The 25,477-nt window shown below is 46.9% G+C and overlaps 1 protein-coding gene across 6 annotated transcripts in view; it reads left to right on the forward strand.

Moving 5' to 3' along the window:
- The window catches only part of LOC144479655 (tyrosine-protein kinase JAK2-like), a 126,657-nt gene that overhangs the window by 50,004 nt on the left and 51,176 nt on the right, over window positions 1–25,477 (forward strand). For all 6 annotated transcript variants that reach the window (XM_078198643.1, XM_078198641.1, XM_078198644.1 and 3 more), the window contains exons 5-9: window positions 3,435–3,580; window positions 10,257–10,554; window positions 18,618–18,737; window positions 22,993–23,150; window positions 24,924–25,035. In XM_078198643.1, the coding sequence (XP_078054769.1) occupies window positions 3,435–3,580; window positions 10,257–10,554; window positions 18,618–18,737; window positions 22,993–23,150; window positions 24,924–25,035 (834 nt within the window). The remainder of the gene's footprint in view (window positions 1–3,434; window positions 3,581–10,256; window positions 10,555–18,617; window positions 18,738–22,992; window positions 23,151–24,923; window positions 25,036–25,477) is intronic.

Genomic DNA, 25,477 nt, shown 5'->3' on the forward strand with positions numbered 1-25,477 from the left:
CTCCTGTATTCTCTGTCCTGACCAATGAAACCAAGCATGCCGAATGCCTTCTTCACCACTCTGTCCACCTGTGACTCCACTTTCAAGGAGCTATGAACCTGTACCCCTAGATCTCTTTGTTCTATAACTCTCCCCAACACCCTACCATTAACTGAGTAAGTCCTGCCCCGATTCAATCTACCAAAATGCATCACCTCGCATTTATCTAAATTAAACTCCATCTGCCATTCGTCAGCCCAATTGATCAAGATCCCGTTGCAATCCGAGATAATCTTCTTTGCTGTCCACTGTGCCACCAATCTGTGGAGTCTCAAGCAGAAAAGAGCAATGCCACAGGAGATCAGCCAGGTTAAAGGTTCAGAGGCTGAAATTAACTGCAGAGGAAAATGTAAATATTTAACTCAAACCTCCTTGAGTTTGGGAGATGGAGAGGTGGCCCGGTCAAGGTCATTGAAAATGTTTGAGATATTTAACAGGGAGAACTATTTCTTGCGGGTTGGGAGAATGAGAGGGTATAATTTATAAATTAGAGGGGGATGAATCTGGAGCAAAATACGAGACACCAGTCACATAAAAGGCGGAATGTTCTGGATCCACCAGCAGCTAGAAGCTAGGAGGGCGGGTGGATGGACGAGGAAACTTGTGTCAGGCCAGAAATCAGTTTCCCGACGTGGGGAGGAACTTTAGAAGGGCCAGTCACACGGAGGATGAAAGGAGGAAGGGTTAGCAGGGGAGGGTAGCGTGCTGGCTGGGTGCAAAGGGGGAAAGTTTAAGTCTGGCACCAGGAATGTGGGCGTGGCAACTTCCTCCTCATCGCGAGATGCATGGGCGATGAGCTCGCCAGCGCAAAACTGCTCGTGGGCAGTCATCCCACAATCCACAAATCCAGCCCTCCCTTATCACCTCCCTCACCCTAACCTCCACTCTAACTTCCGCTCCCACTACCACGCCTAGACATTAGAATTGAAGATTGGAAGGTTCCACCCAAAGATGGTGGCACAGTGGTTAGCACTGCTGCCTCACAGGGCCAGGGACCCGCGTTCGATTCCCGGCTTGGGTCACTGTCTGTGCAGAGTCTGCACGCTCTCCCCATGTCTGCGTGGGTTTCTTCTGGGTGCTCCAGTTTCCTCCCACAGTCTGAAAGACGTGCTGGTTAGGTGCATTGGCCGTGCTGAATTCTCCCTCAGTGTACCCGAACAGGCGCCGGAGTGTGGCGGCTAGGGGACTTCACTGCAGTGTTAATGTAGGCCTACTTGTGACACTAATAACTAAAAATAAATAAACTAGGAGAAGGTCATTCGGTCCATCTGAGTCCATAAGAACATAAGAAATAGGAGCAGGAGTAGGCCATCTAGCCCCTCAAGCCTGCTCCGCCATTCAATAAGATCATGGCTGGTCTGAAAGTGGGTTCAGTTCCACTTACCCGCCCGCTCCCCATAACCCTTAATTCCCTTAATGGTTAAAAATCTATCTATCTGTGACTTCAACACATTTAACGAGGTAGCCTCTACTGCTTCATTGGGCAGAGAATTCCAAAGATTCACTACCCTCTGGGAGAAGAAGTTCCTCCTCAACTCTGTTCTAAATTGACCCCCCCGCATTTTGAGGCTATGCCCCCTAGTTCTTGTTTCCATTGTAAGTGGAAATAACCTCGCTGCTTCTACCCTGTCGAGCCCCTTCATTATCCTATATGTCTCTATAAGATCTCCTCTCAAGCTTCTAAACTCCAAAGAGTACAGGCCCCAGTCTACTCAATCTCTCCTCATAAGCTAACCCCCTCATCTCCAGAATCAACCTGGTGAACCTTCTCTGTACCCCCTCCAAAGCTAATATATCCTTTCTTAAATAAGGGGACCAAAATTGTACACAGTACTCTAGGTGCGGCCTCACCAGTACCCTGTACAGTTGCAGCATGACCTTCCTGCTTTTATACTCCATCCCTCTCGCGATAAAGGCCAACATTCCATTTGCCGCCTTGATTACCTGCTGAACCTGCAAACTGAGTTTTTGTGATTCGTGCACAAGGACCCCCAGGTCCCTCTGCACAGTAGCATGTTGTAATTTTTCACCGTTTAAATAACAGTCCATTTTACTATTATTCCTTCCAAAGTGGATAACCTCACACTTACCAACGTTATACTCCAACTGCCAGATCCTTGCCCACTCACTTAGCCTATCCAAATCTCTCTGCAGACTCTCTGTGTCCTCCACGCAATTTGCTTTCCCACTCATCTTTGTGTCATCCGCAAACTTTGTTACCCTACACTCGGTCCCCTCCTCCAGATCGTCTATGTATATGGTAAATAGTTGAGGCCCCAGCACCGGTCCCTGCGGCACGCCACTAGTCACTGATTGCCTACCGGAAAAGCACCCATTTATTCCGACTCTCTGCTTTCTGTTAGATAGCCAATCCTCAATCCACGCTAACACTTTACCCCCAACTCCGTGTACCTTTATCTTATGCAGCAACATTTTGTGAGGCACCTTATCGAATGCCTTCTGGAAATCTAAATACACCACATCCACCGGTTCCCCTCTGTCAACCGCACTCGTTATATCCTCAAACAATTCCAGTAAATTAGTCAAACATGACTTTCCCTTCATGAATTCATGCTGCGTTTGCTTGATAGAACCATTCTTTTCCAGGTGTCCTGCTATTTCTTCCTTAATGATAGATTCCAGCATTTTCCAAACTACGGATGTTAAGCTAACCGGCCTGTAGTTACCTGCCTTTTGTCTACCTCCTTTTTTAAACAGTGGCATCACATTAGCTGTTATTCCAATCAGCTGGCACCTCCCCACGCTGGAGTTGTAAAAATTTGGAACTCTCTCTCTGATAGGCTGTGGACACCAGGAGACAGTGGAAAGTATGACTGATGGATATTTATTTGGGGACTGTAATAGGTCCTCGGAGGCAAAGGTCCCTTCACCAAAATCCCTTTATTTACAATTCCAACAGCGGTACACAGAGTGCTCGCAGTCAGCAGTCTACCTTTGGGAGTGCCAGAGGAACTGACACTCCCGGTTCAATGCAAGGAAAAGACTCCCTGATTGACTATCAATTGACTTCTTAATCAGGGAGCTCAGATTCCAATAGGCCAATCTCCATGGCCTGATTGTAGTCATTACAGGGACATGGATAGGTGGGAAGATGGGATTGAATTGCAAATCAGATGTGGTCAAATTAATTGGCAGAGCAGACCTCAGCACAATCTCCTGTCACCGTTCTAATAGTTAATTACTCACTGACCTGTCTGGTTCTAAAACTACCCAGGTTCATTTGAGCATAATTAAAGTGTTGCTGAGGTAAATGTGGCTTTCTCAAAGAGGAAACTCAACCTTACTGAAAACATCTTATCAGGGTTTGCCGTACAAGGAAACAGGACTTATCAACCTTGCTAATCATCGCTGTGTTTTATCTTGCCTCCATTTAGTCACGCACTGACTTTGTCAGTGGCCGCATCAAGGTCCCGCTGGACTTGCAGATGCAAGAGGAATGCCTGGGAATGGCGGTCTTGGACATAATGAGGATCTCAAAGGAGAGGAAATGGAACCTGCAACAGATCTGTGATCAAGTCAGGTGGGATAATGTGGAAGTCTGATTGTACCTCCCCATTCCCCAAAGCCCACCACCCCCGCACCCCCCCCCTACCCCCCCCCCCCCCCCCCACCCCCCAACAATATTAGAACAAAGAAAATTATAGAAGAGAAAATACTGGAAAATCTCAGCAGGCCTGGCAGGATCTGTAAGGAGAGAAAAGAGCTGACGTTTTGAGTCTTGATGACCCTCTGTCAAAGCTAAAAGGCATAGAAAGTGGGAGATATTTATACTGTAGGGTGAGGGAATGAGAGATGAGTCATAGCCACAAAAACAAGGGGAAAGGCTGCTAATGGCAGTCCAAAGAGAGAATATGCTGCCAGACCTGCTGAGAGTTTCCAGCATTTTCTCTTTTGGTTTCAGATTCCAGCATCCGCAGTAATTTGCTTTTATAAAGAAAATTACAACACAGGAACAGACCCTTAGGCCCTCCAAGCCTCCAACGACCATGCTGCCCGTCTGAACTAAAGTCCCCTATCCTTCCACAGACTATCTCCCTCCAAAGAACAAAGAAAGAGATTCCGTCTTTCCCCCTTTAGAACTCTTCTTAAAACCCCATCTCTTTGACTGCCCCCTCCTCCCATAAACCTGATCACTTCTCCCTCCTACTCCCACAACCTCCGCTTGCCCCCAGGGACACTCTCTGCAGCTGGCTAGCTTAATAGGAATGAACATAAGAACATAAGAACTAGGAGCAGGAGTCGGCCATCTGGCCCCTCGAGCCTGCTCCGCCATTCAATAAGATCATGGCTGATCTTTTCGTGGACTCAGCTCCACTTACCCGCCCGCTCACCATAACCCTTAATTCCTTTACTGTTCACAAATTTATCTATCCTTGCCTTAAAAACATTCAATGAGGTAGCCTCAACTGCTTCACTGGGCAGGGAATTTCACAGACTCACAACCCTTTGTGTGAAGAAGTTCCTCCTCAACTCAGTCCTAAATCTGCTTCCCCTTATTTTGAGGCAATGCCCCCTAGTTCTAGTTTCACCCGCCAGAAGTCTCAGGCCTCACACGTACAGAGTGATCCGTGCGTCCCTCCTCGTCCAAAATGTGTGCACCCAAATTTCTAAATCAAAGTAAGTTTTTTGATTACTGTTGGAATCAACAGGCAATTTGCGCAAAGGAAGTACCCATAGATAGCAATGCAATAACGACAAGAGGATCTTATTTTCCAATGGCATTGAACTCTTCGTTCAACGTTTCCCCAAATTGAAGGAACTTCTGGCTGTGCAGCACTCCCTCAGCACTGAGCCAAAGGGCGGGGCTTTACAGCCTCGCTCGGGCGAGACCAGGAACCCCCGCCTGAGGTCAACGGAGATTTCCGTTGTCGGACCCTCGCCCACTCCGATTCCGTGGCGGGTGAGGTGGTAGAATTCTGGCCAAAGTGTCAGCTAAAGTTGTCCATTCAGTTTTCTGGAATGAGCTTTGAACACATGATTAGTGGACTCAAGTGCGAATGTGCCAGCACGAACCAAGGCTGCCAGTTATAATTGGCTGGCATTCATGGTACTGCTAACGGTGTTTCCATATGTTTTTGTGAAACACATTGAGAGTTGTTTCTACATTAAAGACTCACAATAATTTCAGATTGTTGTCAAACTATGGCCTGTAGTAGATCACCATGACTATACGGTACAAAGTCTCACAACACCAGGTTAACGTCCAACAGGTTTATTTGGAATCATGAGCTTTTGGAGCGCTGCTCCTTCATCAGGTGAGTGGAGGTTAGTTCACAAACACGGCATATATAGGCAAAGACACAATTGCAAGATAATGGTTGGAATTTGAGTCTTTTCAGGTAATCAAGTCTCTACAGGTAGAGACAGTGCGTTGAGAGCGGGATAATCACAGGTTAAAGAAGTATGAATTGTCTCAAGCCAGGACAGTTAGCAGGGTTAATCACTCCAACTCGTACTGTCTGTACCTGTAAAGACTTGATTACCTGCAGAGACTCGCATTCCAACCATTATCTTGCAATTGAGTCTTTGTCTACATATGCCGTGTTTGTGAACCCACCTCCCCACTCACCAGATGAAGGAGCAGCACTCCGAAAGCTCGTGATTCCAAATAAACCTGTTGGACTTAAACCTGGTGTTGTGAGACTTCTTACTGTGCCCACCCCAGTCCAACGCCGGCATCTCCACATCATCATGACTGTATTTATTCTGTTATTGCACGTGGACATCCTCCCTACTTGTTTCTGGGGAGACCCAACGGCAATCCTTCAAAGAATCACAGCAGCTCGAAAACTGCAACTTTAAATTATTTTAAAATGACCCCACAAAATTCGACGTCTGATCTCACCCCTCTCCCCAACTCCTTCTGTGGCATCGTGACACACTCCGTGGGGGGAGGGGAGGACTGTGCCTCTGTTGTTGGTGGGCAGGCATAGCGGAGGATACAAAGAATAGAGCGGGAGTCCCAAAATAGCACTTATGTCGGGGGGATTTCCTCACCCCATTCTCCCTGCCAGTGGTGTAACAGGATTCCACCATGCGATGATGGGAATTCCATTTTAATACACCTAAATACGATTAGTGGGCCTCCCTGCTGTTACCACCCCCCACGTCAGATTGGCACAGTCCGCAACAGGTAGTGAAAAATGGGAAACTGGCAAACAGCCCCGCTGGGGGCGCACAGGTAAGTACACCCTGGGGGTGAGGGATAGGGGATGAGAGTCAGGCCTGGGCAGTATCCTGGCACTGCCAGGGACCTGTCCACTGGTGGGCAGCACGGTGGCACAGTGGTTAACACTGCTACCTCACAGCTCCAGGGACACAGGTTCAATTCCAGCCTCGGGTGACTGTCTGTGTGGAGTCTGCACATTCTTCCCACGTCTGCGTGGGTTTCCTCCGGGTGCTCCAGTTTCCTCCCACAGTCCAAAGATGTGCGGGTTAGGCTGATTAGCCATGCTAAATTGACCCTACTGTCAGGGGGGTTAGCAGGGTAAATGAAGATTGTGGGAATAGGGCCTGAGTGGGATTGTGGTCAGTACAGACTTGATGAGCTGAATGGCCTCTTTCTGTACTGTAGCGATTCTGTTCTATGATTCTAATTAGCAGTGGTGAGTTCACAGCCCAGACAGTACTAGGAGGCAGTGCTGGGGGGTTGGGGGTGGCGTCCGTTGGGGAGATTTGGGGGGGATTTCCATATCTGGTGGCGGGGCACCCTTTTTAAACCTTTCTTAAAGGGCACGGCAATCTCTCAGGGGCCTATCTTGCAGGTGGAGTATGTTCTTTCAGCGCCCTCATTACATCCTGGGACCCGTCTCCTATTTATTTTCCAAAGTGTTAAAAAATTCAGCGGGAAAGCAGGCTATCCATCACTTTTCCCGCTTGAGCTAACACTCGGAAAAAAATCCGAAAATTCCACCCAATGTCTTAAGCTGCAATCATACAGAAAAATAAAGGGCCGTACCTCTTCCTTCTTTCTCTCTCCAAATTGCGAAAAAAGATCTTTATCAGGCTCCAGATTTTCCAGCCCAGAACCAGAAAAACCCACCCGAGGTCAACGGACCTTTGCACGGTCCTGTTCCTTGCTCATGTTAAATCTCTGAATGCCAAACATCATCCATACCTTGAAAAATTCTGAGAACGAGCAGCCTCATTATTGCAGAACAAAAGAAATAGGAGCAGGAATAGGCCATTCAGCCCCTTGAACTCTTGGGCTATTCAATAAGATCAAGACTGACTTTCTACCTCTATTCCAATTCCCGTCCTATCCCTGTATAGCGATCAAAAACCTATCAAGCTCACACTTGAACATACTCGACATTTTTCAAATCTATTAGCAATTTAAAACTGAAAAGCTTAGTCCATATCAGATTAAACCAATGACATATTTAAATATAATAGACTATCTTACAATTTGCAACTCATTATAAGCATGTCCATTCTGTATTTAGCAACAGACTGTTGTTAGGAACTCCGCTGATGTTAAATGTGAGGGTATCCAAAAAGCCAGAAGGTTAACCGGTTCTTAATGGTGTATATTTTCAGTTTGGTATAATGTGAAGAAAGATATACAAATCAGTGAGGAACAGCTTAGTTTTGTTGCAATCAATTAATAAATAATATTCATTAACTTAAAAGGAACACACAACAAGAAAGACTACAATACAACTCAACAGACTCTTAACTACAGTAAAGGCTATACACAGATAGTATCTAATGAAGTTAACCCCTGTTCCCAGCTGTCTGTGTTCCTGAACTCTGAGAGATGTCCCTTTCCCAAACGACATCCAATATTATATAACTCTATGAACTAAATCTCGCAAATAGTTACTACCCACAAGGTATCTTAGAATCACAGAACTTCTACAGTGCAGAATGACATTTGGCCCATCTAGTCTTTCATCAGCTCTCTGACAGACTATCTTATCCAGGCCCTCTCCCCTGCCCTGCCCTGTAACCTCACATATTTCCCATGGCCAATCCATCTAACCTACACATCTTGGGACGCTAAGGGGCAATTTAGCATGGCCAATTCATCTAAACCTGCACATCTTGGGACACTAAGGGGCAATTTAGCATGGCCAATCCATCTGAATCTGCACATCTTTGGAGTGTGGGAGGAAACTGAAGCACCTGGAGGAAACCCACGCAGACACGGGGAGAACGTGCAAACTCCACACGCACAGCGACCCAAAACCGGGTCCCTGTCGCTGCGAGGCAGCTGTGCAGCCCAGCTTCTTCTAGCTTAGGAAAACTTTCATTTTTATCAGTGTTGCATCTCTGAGATTTTGATAACAGCAGCTGTCAGCAACAACTTGTTTTCAGGAGACAAACTGTTTTCTATATCTGGGTGTGGCTATGGTTGTAGCGGCTTACAAACTGTACCTCTCTTCCTCCTCTCCTGCTGTACTCAGATATGCTGCTGTGGGTCTGGAGTTTCCCTCCTTTGATGTTACCGAGATAGCCCCTTGGGCCAGGCTTTTAGCATAAAGTTGCAAATTATCTCTCCACTTCAAACTCACCTCTTCTACAGTCTTCCTTTAGGGAAGGAAATCTGCCGTCCTGCGAGCCACAGCAATGTGGTTGACTCTCAACTGCCCTCCAAGGGCAACTAGGGATGGGCAATAAAATCCCAAGAATGAATTTTTTAAAACATTTATTTCAATACCTCGCTGTTCATCCCCCAGTCACTAGGTAAACACATGTTTTCCCGCTGTTATGCTAGTTTACACATCAAAGAACCCTTTCAAAAAGATGCATTCTTATCAATCTCATTCTTCACTTCATAAGATTTAGGCCATTCGGCCCTGCTCCACCATTTGATCATGGCTGATATGCTCCTCATCCCCCTTTTCCTGCTTCTCCCCATAACCCTTCACCCCATTACCAATTAAAAATCTAACTCCTCCATAAATTTACTCACTGTCCCAGCATCCACCGCACTTTGGGGTAGCGAATTCCACAGATTCACAACCCTTTGGGAGTAGTTTCTCCTCAACTCTGCTTTAAATTTGCTGCCCCTTATCCTGAGACCTCTCGTCCTAGAATGTCCCACAAGAGGGAGCATCCACTCCACGTCTACTTTATCCATACCCTTTATCATCTTGTATACCTCAATTTGATCTCCCCTCATTCTGCTGAATTCCAGAGAGTATCGGCCTAAACTGTTCAATCTCTCTTCATACGACAAACCCCTCATCTCTGGAATCAATCCAGTGAACCTCCTCTGAACTGCCTCCAATGCCACTACATCTGTCCTCAAATAAGGGGACCAAAACTGTACACAATACCCCAGGTGCGGCCTCACCAATGCCTTGTATAGTTGCAGCAATACTTCCTTCCCTTTATATTCTATTCCTTTAGCTATAAATGCCAACATTCTATTCGCTTTCTTTATTATCTGCTGTACCTGCTAACTTTCTGTGACTCATGAACGAGGACACCCAGATCCCTCTGCATCGGAGCACCCCGAAGTCTCTCCCATTTAGATAATAAGTCGCCTTCCCATTTTTCAGACCAAAATGCATGACCTCACAATTATCCATGTTAAACTCCATCTGCCACATTATGGCCCACTCTCCTAACCGATCGATATCCATTTGTAAGGTTCTTATTTCCTCTTTGCAACTTACTGTCCCGCCTATTTTTGTGTCATCTGTAAATTTAGCTATAGAGCCTCCTATCCCTGTATCCAAGTCATTAATAGAGATTGTAAATAGCTGGGACTCAAGGATCGAACCCTGTGACATCCCACTAATTACTTCTTGCCCTCCAGAAAAAAACCCATTTATCCTGACTCTCTGTCTTCTGTTTATCAGCCAGTCATCTATCCAAGCTAATAAATTACCTCTCATCCCATGTGATCGAACATTGTGAATTAACCTTTTGTGCGGCACCTTATCAAACTCCTTCCGGAAGTCCAGATATACTACATCTACAGGATCCCCATTATCCACATTGCTTGTTACATCTTCAAAGAACTCTAGCAAATTAGTCAAACATGATTTGCCATTCATAAAACCATGCTGACTCTGATGGATAGTGTTTTGACTTTCCAGTCTTCATTTTATCCAAATTTTAATTTTAACCTTTATTTTATTCAATTACTGAATCTTCCTTTTCCTCCAGTATGTTGACACTGTAGAGTGTTTTCATTCCTGAAATATCCTTTGCTCATGAATCCATCCTCATTTCATTTAAAGCTACAAGTCCTGTATCCCAGCCACCCTCCGTTGCCAAATCCAGCAGCACAACTTCCTGACGAGGAAGAGAATCCGGAGAAAGTTCAACAAGTTCCTGAAGAAAATCAGCCACTGTGAGGCGGACCTCAAGTACCTGAAGCTGAAATATCTCATGGACATGGAGAGCTTGGAAACTGTGCCCAGCAAGGAGACCTTCCACATTAAAGATCCAACCTGGGACCCCCAAGGGCAGGAGGTTCACAAGTTCATCTGTGTCTCTGGAGAACATGGAATTCAGTGGAGCTTGAAAGAAGATGAGGTTGGTGTTTATTTGTGGCAGACATTTTGATTAGATTTGATTTATTATTGTCACATTGTTTCTTGTGCACTGTACAGACAAAATACACCATTCACATAATACATCGGGGGAAGGAAAGGATAGGGTGCAGAATATAGCTTTGCAGTTACAGGTAGGATAAAGAGAAAGATCAGCTTAAGATGTGATAGCGCCATTCAAAATAGCAGCACGGTGGCACAGTGGTTAGCACTGCTGCCTCACAGCACCAGGGACCGGGGTTCAATTCCGGCCTCGGGCCACTGTCTGTGCAGAGTTTTCACATTCTCCCCGTGTCTGCATGGGTTTCCTCCCACAGTCCAAAGATGTGCAGGTTAGATGGATTGGCCACGCTAAATTGCCCCTTTGTGTCGGGGGATTAGCAGGGTAAATACATGGGATTACGGGGATTGGGCCTGGGTGGGATTGTGGTTGGTGCAAACTCGATGGGCCAAATGGCCTCCTTCTGCACTGTAGGGATTTTATGATTCTATGATTCTAAAAGTCTGATGGCAGCAGGGAAGAAGCTGTTCTTGAGTCGGTTGGTCCATGATTTCAGACTTTTGTATCTTTTTCCCGACGGAAGAAGGTGGAAGAGAGTATGCATGGGGTCCTTGATTATGCTGGCTGCTTTTCCAAGGCAGCAGGAAGTGTACATAGAACATAGAACATAGAACATTACAGCACAGAACAGGCCCTTCGGCCCACGATGTTGTGCCAACCTTCATCTGAAACCAAGATCAAGCTATCCCACTCCCTACCATCCTGGTGTGCTCCATGTGCCTATCCAATAACCGCTTAAATGTTCCTAAAGTGTCTGACTCTACTATCACTGCAAGCAGTCCATTCCACACCCCAACCACTCTCTGCGTGAAGAACCTACCTCTGATATCCTTCCTATATCTCCCACCATGAACCCTATAGTTATGCCCCCTTGTAATAGCTCCATCCACCCGAGGAAATAGTCTTTGAACGTTCACTCGATCTATCCCCTTCATCATTTTATAAACCTCTATTAAGTCTCCCCTCAATCTCCTCCGCTCCAGAGAGAACAGCCCCAGCTCCCTCAACCTTTCCTCATAAGACCGACACTCCAAACCAGGCAGCATCCTGGTAAATCTCCTCTGCACTCTTTCCAGCGCTTCCACATCCTTCTTATAGTGAGGTGACCAGAACTGCACGCAATATTCCAAATGCGGTCTCACCAAGGTCCTGTACAGTTGCAGCATAACCCCACGGCTCTTAAACTCCAACCCCCTGTTAATAAAAGCTAACACACTATATGCCTTCTTCACAGCTCTATCCACTTGAGTGGCAACCTTTAGAGATCTGTGGATATGGACCCCAAGATCTCTCTGTTCCTCCACAGTCTTCAGAACCCTACCTTTGACCCTGTAATCCACATTTAAATTAGTCCTACCAAAATGAATCACCTCACATTTATCAGGGTTAAACTCCATTTGCCATTTTTCAGCCCAGCTTTGCATCCTATCTATGTCTCTTTGCAGCCTACAACAGCCCTCCACCTCATCCACTACTCCACCAATCTTGGTGTCATCAGCAAATTTACTGATCCACCCTTCAGCCCCCTCCTCTAAGTCATTAATAAAAATCACAAAGAGCAGAGGACCAAGCACCGATCCCTGCGGCACTCCGCTAGCAACCTGCCTCCAGTCCGAAAATTTTCCATCCACCACCACCCTCTGTCTTCGATCAGATAGCCAGTTACCTATCCAATCGGCCAACTTTCCCTCTATCCCACACCTCCTTACTTTCATCATAAGCCGACCATGGGGGACCTTATCAAACGCCTTACTAAAATCCATGTATATGACATCAACCGCCCTACCTTCATCAACACACCTAGTTACCTCCTCAAAAAATTCTATCAAATTTGTGAGGCACGATTTGCCCTTCACAAATCCGTGCTGACTATCCCGGATTAATCCGCATCTTTCTAAATGGTCGTAAATCCCATCCCTAAGGACCTTTTCCATCAATTTACCAACCACCGAAGTCAGACTAACCGGTCTATAATTACCAGGGTCATTTCTATTCCCTTTCTTAAACAGAGGAACAACATTTGCCACTCTCCAGTCCTCTGGCACCATCCCCGTGGACAGCGAGGACCCAAAGATCAGAGCCAAAGGCTCTGCAATCTCATCCCTCGCCTCCCAAAGAATCCTAGGATACATTTCATCAGGCCCAGGGGACTTATCGACCTTCAGTTTATTCAAAACTGCCAATACATCCTCCCTCCGAACATCTATTTCCTCCAGCCTATTAGCCTGTAACACCTTCTCTTCCTGAAAAACATGGCCCCTCTCCTTGGTGAACACTGAAGAAAAGTATTCATTCATCACCTCGCCTATCTCTACTGATTCCATACACAAGTTCCCACCACTGTCCTTGACCGGCCCTAACCTCACCCTGGTCATTCTTTTATTCCTCACATAAGAGTAAAAAGCCTTGGGGTTTTCCTTGATCCGACCCGCCAAGGACTTCTCATGTCCCCTCCTAGCTCTCCTGAGCCCCTTTTTCAGCTCATTCCTTGCTAACTTGTAACCCTCAATCGAGCCATCTGAACCTTGTTTCCTCATCCCTACATAAGCTTCCCTCTTCCTTTTCACAAGACATTCCACCTCTTTTGTGAACCACGGTTCCCTCACTCGGCCATTTCCTCCCTGCCTGACAGGGACATACCTATCAAGGACACCCAGTATTTGTTCCTTGAAAAAGTTCCACTTTTCATCAGTGCCTTTCCCTGACAGTTTCTGTTCCCATCTTATGCCCCCTAATTCTTGCCTAATCGCATCATAATTACCTCTCCCCCAATTGTAAGCCTTGCCCTGCCGTCCGGCCCTATCCCTCTCCATTGCAATAACAAAAGACACCGAATTGTGGTCACTATCTCCAAAGTTCTCTCCCACAACCAAATCTAACACTTGGCCCGGTTCATTTCCCAGTACCAAATCCAATGTGGCCTCACCCCTTGTCGGCCTATCCACATATTGTGTCAGAAACCCCTCCTGCACACACTGCACAAAAAGTGCCCCATCCAAACTATTCGACCTACAAAGGTTCCAATCAATATTTGGAAAGTTAAAGTCCCCCATGACAACTACCCTGTGACCCCCACACGTATCCATAATCTGCTTTGCAATTTCTTCCTCCACATCTCTATTACTATTTGGGGGCCTATAGTAAACTCCTAGCAACGTGACCGCTCCTTTCCTGTTTCTAACTGCAGCCCATATTACCTCAGTGTGCATATCCCCCTCAAAGTGCTTTTCCGCAGCCGTTAAACTATCCTTGATTAACAATGCTACTCCTCCACCTCTTTTACCAGCTTCCCTACACTTACTGAAACATCTATACCCCGGAACGTCCAACAACCATTCCTGTCCTTGTTCTACCCACGTCTCCGTAATGGCCACAACATCGTAGTCCCAAGTAGCAATCCACGCCCCAAGTTCATCCACCTTGTTCCGGATGCTCCTTGCATTGAAGTAGACACACTTCAACCCATCTTCCTGTCTACCGGTACCCACCCTTGACCTTGATACCTTCCCCAATATCTCACCACCCTCAACACTGACTTCCGGACTACAACTCCTTTTCCCACTCCCCTGACAAATTAGTTTAAATCCCCCTGAAGAGCCGTAGCAAATTTCCCTCCCAGGATATTGGTGCCCCTCTGGTTCAGGTGCACCCCGTCCTGTTTGTAGAGGTCCCACCTTCCCCAGAACGTGTTCCAATTATCCACGTATCTGAAACCCTCCCTCCTGCACCATCCCTGCAACCACATGTTTAAGTGCACTCTCTCCCTGTTCCTCAACTCGCTATCACGTGGCACCGGTAGCGTACCAGAGATGACCACATGTTTTGTCTTTGCTCTCAGCTTCCAGCCCAGCTCCCGAAATTCCTGTTTTAAATCCCCGTCCCTTCTCTTACCTATGTCGTTGGTACCAATGTGTACCACGACTTGTGACTGTTTCCCCTCCCCCTTAAGAATCCGGAAAACACGGTCCGAGACGTCACGGACCCTGCCATCCGCTAGGCAACAAACCATCCTCGAGTCTCTTTTGCTGCCACAGAACCTCCTATCTATCCCTCTAACTAATGAGTCCCCAATAACTATTGCCCTCCCGCTCTCCTCCTGACCCTCCTGAGCCACAGGGACGGACTCAGTGCCGGAGATCCTCTCACTGCGGCTCACCACTGGTATGTCGTCCCCCTCAACCGTATCCAAAGCGGAATACTTATTGCTAAGGGGAACGACCACAGGGGATCCCTGCACCGACTGCTTCTTCCCAGCCCCTCTCACCGTCACCCATCTATTTTCATTCCTCGGAGTAACTGTATCCCTGAAGCTTCTGTCTATGTGTAGACAGAGTAACTGTATCCCTGAAGCTTCTGTCTAAGTGTAGACAGAGTCAATGGATGGGAGGCTGGTTTGTGTGATGGACTGGGCTACCTTCACAACCCCTTTTAGTTTCTTGCAGTCTTGATCAGAGCAGCAGCCACACCAGGCAGTGGTACAACCAGAAAGAATGCTTTCTATGGTGCACCCTGTAAAAGTTAGTGAGAGTCATAGCAGACTTGCAGAATTTCCTTAGTCTTCTGAGAAAATAGGTATGTAATGAAGGCAAATGGAATGCTCTCCTTCATTGACAGAGGTATAGAATATAAAAGGAAGGATATAATGTTGGAATTGTATAAAACATTGGTGAAGCCACGGCTGGAGTATTGTGTGTAGTTCTGGTCATTACAGGAAGATGTAATTGCTGTGGAGAGAGTGTAGAGAAGGTTTACAAGAATGCTGCCAGGGATAGAAAAGTGTAGCGATGAGGAGAGATTGGACAGGTTGAAGTTATTTTCCTTGGAACAAAGAAGACTGAGCAGTGACTTAATTGAGGTGCACAAAATTATGAGGGGAAGAGAAAGAGTGGACAGAATAGAATTGTTTCCCTTGGCAGAGAATTCTAGAACCAGGGGACATAGATTCAAGATGAATGGCAGAAGGCATAGAGGGGATATGAGGAAGAACTTATTTGCCCAGAGGGTGGTGGATGTGTAGAATTCGCTGCCCAAGTTGGTGGTGGAGGCAGAGATACTAAACTCATTTCAAAAGTACCTGGATCTGCACCTTAAGTGCTGTAAACTACAGGGCTATGGGCTGGGTGCAGGAACGGGGAATTAGGAAGGGCACCTGGGCGTCCCCGAGCTGGCATGGTCAAGATGGGTCGAATGGCCTTTTTCTGTGCTGTAATTGTCCTATGTTTCTGTTGTTTGTATGAAGATAGCAAAAGGAATTTAGCTCAAGGGAACATTCTTGCCTTCAGCCATGGATTCATGAACGCATAGTGCACCAAAGCAGGCCATTCAGCCCATCATGCCCATGCTGGCTTTTTAGAAGAGCTACCAGATAGTCTCACTCCCCATATCACTTCTTAGTAGAGATACAATTCCCTTTTCAAAGCTATAATTAAATCTGCTTCCACCAGGCAGCACTTTCCAGATTGCAACAACTCGCTGCATTGAAAACATTCTCCTCATCTCCCTGTTTAGTTATTTCGTTAATTATCTTAAATCTGTGCCCTCTGGTTATCCAATCTCCTGCCATTGGAAACCGTTTCTCTCTATCCACTCGATCAAAAACCCTCACAATTTTCAACACCTCTGGTAAAACACCCCATAAACATTTCTATTCCAAGGAGAACAAGCCCCATCTCTCCAGTTTCTCTGGACAGCCAAATCCCAGCAAATCTCCACACCCACTTCAGGATTGTGACATCTTCACTAAGGCGTGAGATCCAGCCAGTGAATTACCCTGACTTCCTAGCTCTGGTGCTCTACTTATAATAATAATTCCAGGAGTCGGCTGTAATGGAACAGTGCTTTATTGCACAAAATAAAGGAAAGTAAACCCACGAGCATGTGGTGAACACAAGCAACTCCCCACCGGGACAATGCAACAATGGATCCGCTCAGGGGCCTGCTTTATACAGGGCTCGGTACATGAGCACCACCTGGTGGATTAATTACCAATCCCCAGGGAGCTCGTATTCAACAAGTCCCGCAGGATGGTCAGTCAGTGATTCTCCACGCAAGTCCTGAGGGTTATCACACTTATAACGCTAAGTCTTAACTCTTTCATTCGAAACATGGAAGATAGGAGCAGGAGGAGACCATTCGGCCCTTCAAGCCTGCTCCGCCATTCATCACGATCATGGCTGATCATCCAACTCAATAGCCTAATCCTGCTTTCTCCCCATAACCTTTGATCCCATTGGCCCCAAGTGCTATATCCAGCCGCCTCTTAAATACATTCAATGTTTTGGCATCAGCTACTTCCTGTGGTAATGAATTCCACAGGTTCACCACTCTTTGGGTGAAGAAATGTCTCCTCATCTCTATCCTAAGTGGTCTATCCTGAATCCTCAGACTGTGACCCCTGGTTCTGGACTCCCCCCACCATCGGGAACATCCTCCCTGCATCTACCCTGTCTAGTCCTGTTAGAATTTTATAAGTCTCTGTGAGATCCCTCCCTCATTCGTCTGAACTCCGGCGAAAACAATCCTAACGTGGCCAATCGCGCCTCATTCTTTAAACAGACTTTAAATTCCATGTCAATCAGATCCACGGTTTTTTATCTTTGAGCAGTTCATGACCATGTGATTTCTGAGAAGTTTACTCCCATTCCCTCAGGCTAATCTAATCCAACCCTCTTGTCAGCTGTGAGTATTGTTCACCAAATTAAAGACTGCAGGTAGGTTCTGTGCTTGATAACATAGCTCGATATTTACCTCCATAAACTGAAGACTTTGGTAGCAGGCTAGCTCAGCTGCTTCATTCTCCAACATGGGATTTTAGCTGGACCTTCACTTTTCATCAGGTATCATTGAATCCCCAAAGTGCAGAAAGAGGTCATTCAGCCCATTGAGTCTGCTCCAACTCTTCGACAGAGCATCCTACCCAGGCCCTATCCCTGTAATCCCACATATTTACCCCATTAATTCAACTAACCTACACACCTTGGGACAAATGTTTAGCTCAGTCAACAAGAAGTGATTGGTCTTATTTTGCAGGGAGCACCCACCTATCGAGGGTGGGATTTTCTGGCCCCACTCGCCCCAAGGAAAATCCCGCCCCAGGTCAACGGACCTTTGCATTTTCCGATCCTGACAGGTGCGATGGAAAAATTCCTCCCTGAGGGGCAATTTAGCATGGCCAATCAAACTAACCCGCATGCCTTTGGAGTGTGGGAGGAAACCGGAGCACCCGGAGGAAACCCACGCAGACACGGGGACGTGCAAACTCCACACAGACAGTGACCCAAGCCGGGAATTGAACCCAGGGCCCTGGTGCTATGAGCCACTGTGCAACTTTGGAGACGATTGGGTGGGGTGAGTAGTGCGTGCATTGGCCGGTATTTGGCAACCTCGCTTGGGCGAGGCTCGTCAAATCCCGCCTGAGGTCAACGGAGAATTCCATTCTGCGAGCCGCGCCTGTCCCAATTACAGGGCGGGCGTGGCAGTAAAATTCCGGTCATTGTGTTGTACAGCGTATCATATTGGACAGAAGGACCAGAGTCCTTCAGGGGTGGCATGGTGGCACAGTGGTTAGCACTGCTGCCTCACGCCAGGGACCCGGGTTCAATTCCCGGCTTGGGTCACTGTCTGTGTGGAGTTTGCACGTTCTCCTCATATCTGCCTAGGTTTCCTCCGGGTGCTCCGGTTTCCTCCCACAGACCAAAGATGTGTGGGTTAGGTGGATCGGCCAAACTATGTTGTCCCTTAGTGTCAGGGAGACTCGGTAGGGTAAATGCACGGGGTTATGGGGATAGGGCCTGGATGGGATTGTGGTCGGTGCAGTCTCGATGGGCCAAATGGCCTCCTTCTGCACTGTAGGGATTCTATGATTCTGTGAGTCATCTCATCTGCCTGAAGTTGTTTGTGTGTTGATAGAACCCTGACTGTAAACTGCTTAACTGGTCGCTGGATAATAAGGTGATCTCTGTTTGAATTCTCTCCTCTTTTTGCAGTGGCAGCCATTTTGTGACTTCCCTGAGATTGTTGACATCACTCTCAAGCAAGCCAGTCGAGATTATGTCCTGGAAGAAAGTCGAATCGTCACACTTACCAAGCAAGACAACAAGCTTTTGGTAAACTTTATTTGAAGGTTGACTTTTACATCCTAGCACAGAATATCAACCTGTCAGGAGCACGAGTCAGGAGACCTAAGCTCAGCAGCCTGAATGTCCATTCATAATATCCTCTCCAATTTGGTCCCAGTAAGTTCCGAATTTGGACTGATTTGGTGCAGAGCAGGGAAGGTTCAGAGTGATTTTTTAGGAGTGTTAAAATCAGGAGAACAGCAAATATGTTTCCAGTGCCAGAAGGGTCAGTAACCAAAGGACACAAATTTAACGTCATTTGCAAAATAATCAGATACTACATGAAGAACCTTATTTTTTAAGGAGGGGCACAGTGGCATAGTGGTTAGCACTGCTGCCTCACAGCGCCAGGGACCCGGGTTCAATTCCGGCCTTGGGTCACTGTCTGTGCGGAGTCTGCATGTTCTCCCCGTGTCTGCGTGGGTTTCCTCCGAGTGCTCCAGTTTCCTCCAACAGTCTGAAAGACGTGCTGGTTAGGTACATTGGCCGTGCTAAATTTTCCCTCAGTGTACCCGAACAGGCACCGGAGTGTGGCGACTAGGGGATTTTCACAGTAACTTCATTGCAGTGTTAATGTAAGCCTACTTGTGACTAATAAATAAACTTTACCTTTAACTTTTTAACATAGTGATTAGTTCTGATCTGGAATGCACTTCCTAAAAGAACGGTTGGAATCAGACTCATTTGTCACTTTGAAACAAAGAATCATAGAATCATACACCACATAAGAGGCCCTTCAGCCCATCGAGTCTGCACCGACAAGCGAGAAACACCTGGACTCCCACCTAATCCCATCTACCAGTGCTTGGCCCGTAGCCCTGAATGTTATGATTTGCCACGTGTTCATCCAGATACTTTTTAAAGGATGTGAGGCATCCCGCCTCCACCACCCTCCCAGGCAGCGCATTCCAGACAATCACCACCCTCCGAGTAAAAAGGTTTTTCCTCACATTCCCCCCTAAACCTCCTGCCCCTCACTTTAACCTATGTCCCCTTGTGACTGACCTTTCAACTAAGGGGAACAGCTGTTCCCTATCCATCCTGCCCATGCCCCTCATAATCTTGAACACCTCGATCAGGTCACCCCTCAGTTTTCGTTAAAGGTGTCATTTGGATAACACCTTTACCACACCACAGGGGGCATCCCAGAACACCTTACACACAATGACAACACTTAAGGATCACTCACTTGTTACACAGATGAGTGCATCAGCCAACTGCAAGGTCATACAATCAAGGAAAAGGATCAGGTAGTCAGTGTTTGGACTGTTACTCAATATAACTGGGTAAGTCTCTGATCCTCTTTGAGTAGTGCCGTGGGATCTTTAACATCCACCTGAGCAGGCAAATGGAACCTTGACTTAATGTCAAATCCAATAACAGCTGCCGTAATGACGGGTCTGACTAGATTAGGCCCTCACGTCTGCCATGGGACCTAAACGGATGGGTTTCCAACAAAGAGGTGAGGGGTGCCACCAATTCAATCATCAAAGGAATGACCAATCAGGAACCAAGAACCGGATCCCTAGCTTTAGAGAATTGAGTTCTCATGAAATGCTGGAGACATCTCAGATCTTCAACCTTGAAAGGTGGTGACAGCCAACAAGGTTTAAGAGTTGGTAAATCATAGAATCACTACAGTGCAGAAGGAGACCATTTGGCCCATCGAATCTGCTCTGACACACCTTTTTTTTTAACCCTATTCCTGTAACCCCATGTATTTACCACACTACTCCCCCAAACCCACACATCATGAGACACTAAGAGGCAATTGAATATGGCCAATGCACCTAACCAGCATGTCCTTCGGAATGTGGGAGGAAACAGGAGCACCCAGTGGAAACCCACGCAGGCACGGGGGGAACATGTAAACTCCACACAGACAGTGACCCGAGGCCAAAAACGAACTCAGGTCCCTGGCGTTGTGAGGCAGCAGTGCTAACCACTGTGCCACACAATGGTACAGAATGTAAATATAGAACAGTAGGATCAAACTTAGTATCAGAAGCAGGCCATACAGCTCCTTAACCCTGAGTTCAGTTGGATGATGACTGATCTGAATCTCAACTGCATCTACCCACCTTGGCTCCATAGTCTGAGGATACAGGGTAGACAATTTAGGACGGAGATGAGGAGACACTTCATCACCAAGAGTGGTGAGCCTGTGGAATTCATTACCACAGGAAGTAGTTGATGCCAAAAAACATTGAATGTGTTCAAGAGGCGGCTGGATATAGCACTTGGGGCGAAGGGGATCAAAGGTTATGGGGAGAAAGCAGGATTAGGCTATTGAGTTGGATGATCAGCCATGATCGTGATGAATGGGGGAGCAGGCTCGAAGGGTCAAATGGCCTCCCCCTGCTCCTATCTTCTATGTTTCTATAGCCCTTAATACTCCTGCCTGCCCCTGAATGGACTGGCTCTAACTTTCAAGTTATGCCCCCTTGTTCTGGACTTCCTGCACCAGAGGAAATATCTTCTCTCTCTACCCGGTAAACTGCTTTTACCATTTTAAACATCTCAGTCAGATTATCACCCAATCAGCTTTACTCAATGGAAAAACTCATGCAACCTATCCTCGTCTTAACCCCTTTAGCTTCTGAAATGGTTCAGTAGCTATTGCTTCCAATTAAACCGTGACCGGCAGACAAGGGGACAAAGTAGCCAAGGGTAAACTTAGGACTGATCGGGAAATTGCCCTTTGGGAAGAAGGTTTGGAATGTACATCTGGGTCAAAACCCTGGAATCAGTTAAGAGAGAGACGTAATGGTGGACTGAACAATGACTGTATATGGATGATGCTAAAGCTTTTCTCCTTAAGTTTATTTATTAGTGCCACAAGTAGACTTATATTAACACTGCAATGAAGTTACTGTGAAAATCCTCTAGGCGCCACACTCCGGTGCCTGTTCGGGTACACTGAGGGAGAATTTAGCACGGCCAATGCACCCAACCAGCACATCTTTGGGAGGAAACCGGAGCACCCGGAGGAAACCCACACAGACTCAAGGAGAATGAGCAAACTCCACACAGACAGTGACCCAAGCCGGGAATCGAACCCGGGTCCCTGGCGCTGTGAGGCAGCAGTGCTAACCAGTGTGCCACTGTTGTTGAGTGAGAGTGATATGATTATTCGTCATTTCAGGGCAGTGAGGAGGTTGGAGAGTGTGTAAAATAAAGAACAAAAGACATTAATTCATGTGGAACTGTTCCTGACCTCAGGACATTCCCAAACACTTCACAGCCAATGGAGTAGTTTTGAAATGTAGTCACTGTTGCAATGGAGGAAATGCTGCAACCATCTGTGCACAGCAAGATCCCACAAACAGTAATGTGATAACGACAAAATGCACCGGTCTGTGATCCTGACAGAGGGATAAATATCGGACAGGACACGACGGAGAACAATCCCTCCTCCTCTTCAGATTAGTGCCGCATGGGATCTTATCGAATCACAGAATCCCGACAGTGCAGAAGGAGGCCATTCGGCCCATCGAGTCTGCGCCGACCACAATCCCATCCAGGCCCTATTCCCGTAACCCTACATATTTACCCTGCTAATCCCCCTGACACTAAGGGACAATTTAACACGGGCCAATCAAGCTAGCCCGCACATCATTGTACTGTGGGAGGAAACCGGAGCACCCAGAGGAAACCCACACAGACACGGGGAGAACATGCAAACTCCACACAGACAGTGACCCAAGGTCGGAATTGAATCCGGGTCCCTAGCGCTGTGAGGCAGCAGTGCCAATCACTGTGCCACCGTGCCACCCCAATACATCCACCTGAGAGAGCAGACAGGTCCTCAGTTTAATATCTCATTCGAACGTTGGCACATTCGACAGCGCAGGTGCTCCCTTGGTACCAGCACTGGGAATGTCAGCCTGTGCTCAGGCCTCTGGAGCCAGAGTTGGACCACAAACTCCCGAGAGGCGAGATATTTGGAAATTAGGAGAAGTGGGAGTGAAAACTCAGAAGAGCATTGTCAATAGCAGTATGTAAACTACAGAAAGACCGGGAGCAGATAGTGTAAAGATGTGGAGATGCCGGCGTTGGACTGGGCCCAGTAAGAAGTCTCACAACACCAGGTTAAAGTCCAACAGGTTTATTTGGTAGCACGAGCTTTCGGAGCACCGCTCCTTCATCAGGTGAGTGACCCGTGTATTTAGAGGGATAACTGTAGTTAGAGGGATAACGTGGTTCTGATTTGGTCTCTGTTTAACCTGTTCCATTCCTGCAGGAGGCAGAGTTTCCCACTCTGAGAGAAGCTCTTTCCTTCGTGTCTCTTATCGATGGCTATTACAGACTGACGGCTGACGCACATCACTATTTCTGCAAAGAGGTGGCTCCACCCAAGCTGTTGGAGCACATTGAGGACAACTGCCACGGACCAATCACGTACGTTCAAGGGTCAGACATTACAATTGGCCGCGTGACAGTGGGCCATCTCCTTTAAGAAGGGGAGCAGCCATTAGAACTACACGTATCCTCAAACTCTTATTTTTTCCTCATGTTCCACTGCATGTCCCACCTCTGAAAGAATAAAGGCATTGCATCCAGGTTTTGGCAGGGGCACACTATGGGTGGTCATGACAATTGTTTCTGGTGACAAGGTGCTGACCAGTTATCGTCTCTTCCACCTTGTTAAGAAATGTTTGTCCCTCATTCGGTGCCTCCTTACAATAGGGTTAAGGTCAGGAGGGTGGGGTATAAGCTTGACCGTTACTATGTGAGACAGTGGCAGGAATCCTCCAGCCGTTCACACTGGTGGGATTCTCCAGTCCCACTGCAGGGCATGGAGATTGGCTGAGTGCCAAATTCTCCATCCTCGCTGGTGGGGTGGCAGGGTGTGACCGGGCAGAGAATTCCGGCCATTGTTTTGGAGTCCCACCACAAAGTACCACACCCACATATAGAACAAAGAACAGTACAGGAACAGGCCCTATGGCCCATCAAGCCTGTGCCGACACATGACGTCTTTCTAAACTAAAGACCATGATGTGGAGATGCCGGCGTTGGACTGGGGTGGGCACAGTAAGAAGTCTCACAACACCAGGGTAAAGTCCAACAGGTTTATTTGGCAGCACGAGCTTTCAGAGCGCTGCTCCTTCATCGGGTGAGTCATTGCACATGTGAACAGCATCCAAACACTAACTTGCACCAAGTGCCCTTCACTCCGTGCTCACTGATCTACACTGGTTCCAAGTCCAGCAATGCCTCAATTTTAAAATTCTCATCCTTGCTTTCAAATCTCTTGATGGTTTCACCCCTCCTGGTCTTCGTAATCCTCTCCAGCCTCTGAGTTATCTGTCTCCTCCAGTTCTGGCTCCTTGTGCATCCCTGACTTCCATCCACCATCGATGGCTGTAGCTTAATCTGCCAAGACCCGAAGCCCTGTATTTCTATCCTTAAACCTCTGTATCTCTTTACCCCTCTCTCCCCTCTGAGGACGCTCCTCAAACTAAATTTATGACCAAATTTTTGATTAGTTGCCCGAATACATCCAAATGGGCTTCTTCTACCTCATGAACCAGCGAAAGGTTTGTAAAAGGCCAATCCAACTCTTAATCAATTTCTGATCATTGTCAATCTGACTCAAAAACTGAGAACTTTTTTTCATTCATACATGGGACATGGGCATCTCTGACTGGCCAGCATTTATTGCCAACCCCTAGTTGCCCTTGGAAGGCAGTTGAGAGTCAACCTCATTGCTGTGACTCTGGAGTCACATGTAGACCAGACCAGGTAAGGACAGCAGATTTTCACCCCTAAAGGATATTAGTGAACCAGATGGGATTCCCTGACAATGGTTTCATGGTCATCAGTAGATTCTTCATTCCAAATATATTGTTTTTTTATTGAATTCAAATTCCACCATCGGCCGTGGCGGGATTCGAACCAGGGTCCCCAGAACATTAGCTGAGCTTCTTGATTAATAGTCTAGCGATAATACCACTAGGCCATCGCCTCCCCTCCCCTGCGCTAACAAATGGAAACGTTCTAACTATGGTAAGCATCAAAAGGCAAAGGCAAATCAAAGCCATACTGCAAAGCCCAATACAGCAACAGTTCTGCCCACCAGCCGTCCCACACACTGGCTCCCTTATAAAGGGTCAATGGTTATTTTTAGTCTATTGTTTTTATTTTAAGTTGTTTGCTCTTCCTGAACAGCTCTGACTTTGCCATGTATAAGCTGAAAAAACTTGGAAACAGAAGAGGCCTCTACGTCCTTCGGTGCAGCCCTAAGGAGTTCAACAAGTACTTCCTGACCGTTTGTGTTGAAGTAAGTCGCCATCTTAAAGTTTGGTTGTATATGTGATATATTTGATTTGTCTCAAAGCAATGCAAAGTTGACACTAGTTTCTAAGTGCGCAGGAACTTTGTTTACCAGTTTGTATTCAATATTTTAAAATATTGTGGCTCAGCTTCTAGTAGTTTCTATGTTGTCTGTTTACTTCAGTCTGAGTCAACGCCCGGGCCTAACCAGTCAAGCACATTGAGCATAAATCAGTTACCAGATTCACATAATCAAACACAGAACAACTGAACCATTGAACATGACAGATGCCAATTGAATTAGGCTTTGAATTACATTCACCTGTTTCTGTAGTAGAGTTCCAGTGGTTAGCACTGCTGCTTCACAATGCCAGGGACCCGGGTTCAATTCCAGCCCTGTCTGTGCGGAGTTTGCACATTCTCCCCGTGTCTGCGTGGGCTTCTTCCGG

This window comes from Mustelus asterias, chromosome 26, assembly GCF_964213995.1.
Source record: "Mustelus asterias chromosome 26, sMusAst1.hap1.1, whole genome shotgun sequence".
NCBI lineage: Eukaryota > Metazoa > Chordata > Chondrichthyes > Carcharhiniformes > Triakidae > Mustelus > Mustelus asterias.